A 5,543-nucleotide genomic window follows, 5' to 3' on the forward strand; every position below is an offset into this window, starting at 1 on the left:
TCACCGTCCAGCGTCCCCCCCGGGGCACCGCGCGTCAACCTGCTCTACGTCACAGACTGCCTGCTCTCCCACGCACGCCGCCCCGACGCGCCCCCCGCCGCGCGCGACCTGCCGGCCAAGGCGGGCGCGGGGCTGCCGCGCATGCTGCAGCTGGCGGCCACGGACGCGGCGAGCCTGCAGCGCGTGAGGCGGGCCCTGGAGGCGTGGGGGCGCAAGGGCCTGCTGGAGCCCGGGTACCTCAAGCTGGGGGGGGAGAGGCTGGACGCACTGGGCCGCAGCCTGGAGGACGGCGGCGGCGACGCCGCGCGCGCGGCCGCGGAGGCCGCCCAGGCGCGGCAGGTGGGGCGGTGCGGCTGCGGGCTCCCGTTGGCGTGAGCAGGGGCCGGGCCGTGAACAGCCTGCTGCCAGGTGGCAGTGAGCACGCCGTGGGCAAGGGGCTCACCGTGCCTGCAGCCGAGGATGCCAGGGAGCGCCGGCACTGCCTGCTGCCTCAGTCGCGCCCAACCCCCTGCCCTCCTCCGACAAGGAGCATCTCGCCCATTCCGAACCCCCCACATACACACACCATTATTGCCGCCGCACCTCCCCGCTGCCCAGGCCTCGCCGCCCCTCGACCCCCGGCTGTCGCGCATCGTGCTGACCGCGCTGCCCCGCGCCACGACAGAGGCGCAGCTCATGCCGTGGCTGGGGCCGCGGGTGGCGGCGCTGGAGGCGGCCGACCTGCGCGACAGGGAGGAGGCGGCGGCAGCGGTGGCGGCGGCTGACGCTGAGCTGGCAAACCTGCTGGACGGGGAGGAGGGGGAGGGGGACCAGGGGCAGGGGGACGGCGCGCGCGACGCCCCGGAAGATGTGCAAGGCCCCCAGCAGCAGCAGCAGCAGCAGCAGCAGCAACAGCAGCACGAGGGCGACAGGGCAGAGTCTCAGGCAGCGCCGCTGCCTGTGCTGGCGCCCGTCAAGGGATGGTGTGACCCAGGGGCTGCGGTGGTGACCAACCTGTTTGGCCCTGCTGCCGAGGTGGCGTTGCTGCTCGACCCCTTTGGCAGCATGACAGGCCCCGGCGGCGGCGGCAACCCTGGCGCGCCGCTGATGCAGCAGCTGCTGGCGCACACCGCGCTGCTTCTGCGGCCGCGCGCCCCCCGCGTGAGGAACGTCCTGCCGGACTGCGGGGAGGGGGCGGTCGCCGACACGCGTGTGGCCACGTGGCGCGAGGTCCTGCAGCCCGCGGAGGAGGCGCGGCGGCGCGCGGCGGCGGAGGCGGCCGGCGCCGTTCAGGAGCAGGAGCAGGAGCAGTGGCAGCGGGAGCAAGCTGCTTGGGAGGCGCAGCAGCAGGCGGCAGGGGCCGAGCAGTGGGCCCCCCAGCAGGGGCAGGAGGCGGGGCGGGGGCAGCAGGGCGCGGGTGCAGACGAGTGGATGTTTGATGAGGCGGCAGCCGATTCTACCGAGTGGATGGCGCACGTCCCTTCAGCGCCGCAGAGGGACGATGTGGGGGAGGCCGCGCAGAACGGTGCGTGTGCGTTCGTGCTTGTGTGTGAGGGCATGCGTATGTGTATGTGTTTGCGTGTGTGGTCTGTGTGTTTGTGTGTGTGTGTGTGTGTGTGTGTGAGTGTGTGTGTGTGTGTGTGTTTCTGTGTGCTTGTGCGTGTGTGCGTGTGATATGAGTGCGTAAATGCGCGCGCGTGCGCGAGCTCACGAGCGCACGTGAGCATTAGTAGGCCAGAGTTGGGGTCACAGGCAGGCCAGGTTGCAGGCATGGTGTGGGGATGGATGGCTATGTATTATGCAAGGGCCGCCCCAATCGACACAGCATTGTGCACGCTCCATAACATTCAGCTCGCCGTGCCGCATCGTCGGCTCTTTCGCTAGCCTTGTGCATGGGAGCCCCCGTATCACTGACAAGGCCAACCCTCGCATCCTTCGGCCTCCACCCCTCTTGGCCGCACGCCCCAAGACGCCAACCCATCCTGGCACCTGGCGGGGTCCACCTCGCTGCCGCCTCCCTGGAACACCTACCACCACCAGCAGCAGCAGCAGCAGCAGCAGCAGCTGCAAGGTCCTGTGCTAGGCGGCCGTCGTCATGACAGCCACACCTTTGACAGCCTGAGCTACGACTTAGAAACGGTGGCCCCAATCACGCATGGAGCAACCTACGCCACTGGCGCACCGGGGACAGGCGGCCTGGGCGATGACACAGCCGGGGGGAACGTTCACTCACTGCCGCCGCTGCCACGGGCGAGCGGCAGCGGTAGTGGCCTGCCACCGCCGCCGCTTCCGCCAGGGTTTGGGCTGCGCCTACCTCCGACTGACGGCGGCTCAGCCAGCGCTGCGGTCCCAGCGGCTCAGCGGAAGCCGCAGCAGCACAGCCAGCCTCAACCTCACCAGCACCGAGTCCAGCCGCAGCACCAGGAGCAGCACGTGCCACGGCAGCGTGCACCCTACCTAGTGCCAGAGCTGCCCCGGCAAGGGCCCCGCCATGGTGGGGCCGCAGCGCCGCAGCCTGCGCCTTGGGCCGCGGCCACGCCCGCGCCTGCGCCCGCGGCCGCGGCCACGGCCATTGCCCTGGACGAGGCCGCGATGATCGCTATGATGGCGCTGCCCTTGCAGGAGCAGGGGTACGCGGCGCAGTACGAGCAGCCGCAGTACGAACAACAACAATATGAGCAGCTACATTCCAAGCAGTTGCAGTACGAGCACCAGCAGTATCATCAGCAGCAGTTCGAGGAGTATGAGCAGTACGAGCAGCAGCAGTACCAGCAGCAGCAGTACGAGCAGCAGCAGTATGGAGATCAGCAGCACGATCAGCCGCATTTCGAGCAGCAGCACTATGGGCAGCAACAGTTTGAGGATCAGCAGTACGAGCAGCAACAGGAGGACGAGGAGGACCTTGAGCAAGCCGAGGCGCTTTACCGCCTGCAGCAGCAGAGTCACCATCACCTGAGGCAGCAGCAGCTCACGCGCGCGAGCGCTGGGGCATCAGCCAGCAGGCCTTTGCCTGGTGTGCCTGCGCCCCTGAAAAGCGGGCAGTCCAGTGGCGGCCTGGCAGGTGTGCCACCGCCTCGGACGCAGGGCTCTGCGGCTGCTGGGGGCGCCGGTGGGGGCGGTGGACTGCCAGGAATTCCTGCTCCACGCGGCCGGGGCGGCGGCAGCGGCGGTGTGCCGGGCATCCCTGCCCCAAGGCATGCGCCCAAACATTTGTGATGGTTGTCGGGTCCGCCACCGCCATGTATCGAGCGGTCGTCCTCGTGCACAGCGCTGTGGTGTGTAAGAGGGGATGCGGGTCAGGCGCGGCCCGCCCAACTATTGCCGGGAGTGTGCACAGTCTGCTTTGCTGTCCGACTCGGCTGGGCGGTGGCGGTACACACGTGCTTGCATACGATCCCGTACGTCTCCGCAATGCACGTGGTCCCAGACGGACACCTTTGAACCTGCGGGTTGCTGGGCTCGGGTGCATCCCGTATGGTGCGGACCACGTTTTGATGTCGTCTCGCTGACAGTTACATTGTGTTCACCGCGCGCTTTGCGTGGATGAAACGCCTTCGGGTTTGCGTAGCCAGTGCCTGTCACGACGGTGCCTTGAGGCGTTCGTCCTCAAATGCGATCTGCACGAATAAAACAGCTGTATTGAATGGATTGTACTGTACCACACACTTGTGAGGAAATGCAGCAGCAAAACCCCACCAGTCATGCTTCATGCGAGCGCATGGGGACATTGCGTTGACTCAAGTCATCAACCGACGACTACGGTATGCCTCCGTCACATCACGGCAGCACTTGAATACTGACTGCAGCAAGCCTTGTGTGGGTGACTGGCAGGTCTCGTGCACCTGCAGGCACGTTGTGAAAAACCAACACCAGGAAGGCACGAGCGCAGATCTGCTTACAGTACGTAGCCGGACAGAAGCGCTGGCACGTGTGCCCGGCCATTGCTTCAGAATGATCTGATGTGTCCCCATATGAGAGGTCCCCTTCCAGGACATTGGATTTTTACGATCACTTACTTTTTCTGTATGCTGTGGTCAAGTGTGAACAGTGTTGAATTGCCCACTCCGTCACAAGACTCCTGTGCAGCACGTGGTTCCTCAACAAGTTCAAGCCGCCGAGGTCGTGGCCGCATCGGTCCAGAAATTTTGTGTCAACGTGTTTCAGGACTTTTCTTTGCAGCCACGCGCTGTATTCTTGATTCCAACACGGTCAATTTTCAGCTGCAGCCAATTTCGGCATCCATCGCCACCCGAAGCCAGAGTGAGAGTTGCCTGCCAGCCAACTGCTCCGACACCATCATTCCTGCCAAGCAGCACACCCCACAGAGCATCACATCCCAGCACAGCAACACTTTCCTGCCGCACACAATCAGGAGTAAAAACATGGTCTCTTGCTGGTCTGGAAGAGACAAGGGAGCCTCGGAGCACCCCTTACAAGCTGTGCTGAGACGCTCTGGGCCCCATGCTGCCGCAACATCAACCGGCTGTTTGGAGGGTTTGACCCTCTCTTCCCTCAACCCCAGGTCATGCTCGTAACTCCGAGGCCAACGCAGAGTTTACAGGGCAGCTCGCTGGCGGCGCTCGCAATCGTGCGGGTTGCCCCGGTTAGCAGGCAGCCCGGCAAGCCCCCGCCCACGTGCTGGTCAGTCCTTGCCTCCTATCTCCATGCAGAAGGACACCGCCTCGCGCAGGGCGGCACCCAGACCCTCACCAGCGCCGCTGCCTGCACCCGCCGCCAGCACGCCGTACTCGAGCGACACGTCCAGGGCGCGGTGCCGCGCAGGGCTGCGCGCCATGCTCACGCGCGCCGCCAGCGCGCCCCCGGCCGGCAGCTCCAGCGGCGCCTTCAGCGGCAGCACGGCCTGCACCCAGTGCGTCTGCTCCGCTGCGGGCGAGGTCGACAGCACCACCGGCCGCTGCGCGCAGAAGCGCGCGCTGAACTCCACATCAAACCACAGCACCACACAGCTCACGGCCGCAGGCGCCACAGCGGCGCCGCCCCCCTCAGCTGACGCGGGCTCCTGCGCGGCCATGACGACCTCGGCCGTGAAGTCCTGGTCGCGCGGGGCCATGGTGGCGAGGTCCATGCGGTGCAGCGCCGCGGGGCGCGTGGCCAGGGCGGACGCCGGCACAGGCTGCAGCGCCACCTTGCCCGCCGCGCCGCGCCAGATCTCGGCGCTCACGGGGGCCATCGTGAAGCCGTACACGTCCTGCGGGCAGGAGGGGCGCGGGTTGAGCCAGGGAGGTGGTGAGGGCGTGAGGTGATGACGTTTGCGTGCCGATTGGCACGCTGCGCTGGGTTTTAGTCGGCAGCCCGATAATTCCCTTGTCTCCTGCACCCTGTACCCCAGCCTCACACGCCGCAGTCCCCCCTTGCTCCCAGGGTGGCGGCCCCACCTGCCAGAAGTCCAGCCCCAGGGCGGCGTCCCCCGCCCCCGCTGCATAGATGGTGGCGATGTCAGGTAGCACCGCACCACCCGGCCGCAGCCAGCGGTCGCGCGCCGCCAGGACCTGGCGCGTGCGGAGGGGGCGGGGGGTGGTCAGGGGGGGAGAGGGGGGGCGTGG

At 67.0% G+C, this 5,543-nt stretch overlaps 2 protein-coding genes across 2 annotated transcripts; one reads left to right on the forward strand and one right to left on the reverse strand.

Moving 5' to 3' along the window:
• Window positions 1-141: 141 nt before the first annotated feature.
• On the forward strand, window positions 142-3,420 carry MNEG_13450 (hypothetical protein; the record flags this gene model as incomplete). The annotated part of the gene is made up of 4 exons (XM_014038077.1): window positions 142-339; window positions 598-1,504; window positions 2,486-2,920; window positions 3,407-3,420. 4 exons carry the CDS (start codon window positions 142-144, stop codon window positions 3,418-3,420), a joined length of 1,554 nt encoding a protein of 517 aa, XP_013893531.1.
• A 1,201-nt stretch (window positions 3,421-4,621) lies between these two features.
• Window positions 4,622-5,188, reverse strand: MNEG_13451 (hypothetical protein; the record flags this gene model as incomplete). The annotated part of the gene is made up of 1 exon (XM_014038078.1): window positions 4,622-5,188. A coding segment is annotated over one exon (567 nt), but the record flags the coding sequence as incomplete, so codon positions are not given.
• Between the last annotated feature and the right edge of the window lie 355 nt (window positions 5,189-5,543).

The sequence above is a fragment of the Monoraphidium neglectum genome, assembly GCF_000611645.1.
Source record: "Monoraphidium neglectum strain SAG 48.87 unplaced genomic scaffold scaffold03834, whole genome shotgun sequence".
Classification (NCBI taxonomy): domain Eukaryota; kingdom Viridiplantae; phylum Chlorophyta; class Chlorophyceae; order Sphaeropleales; family Selenastraceae; genus Monoraphidium; species Monoraphidium neglectum.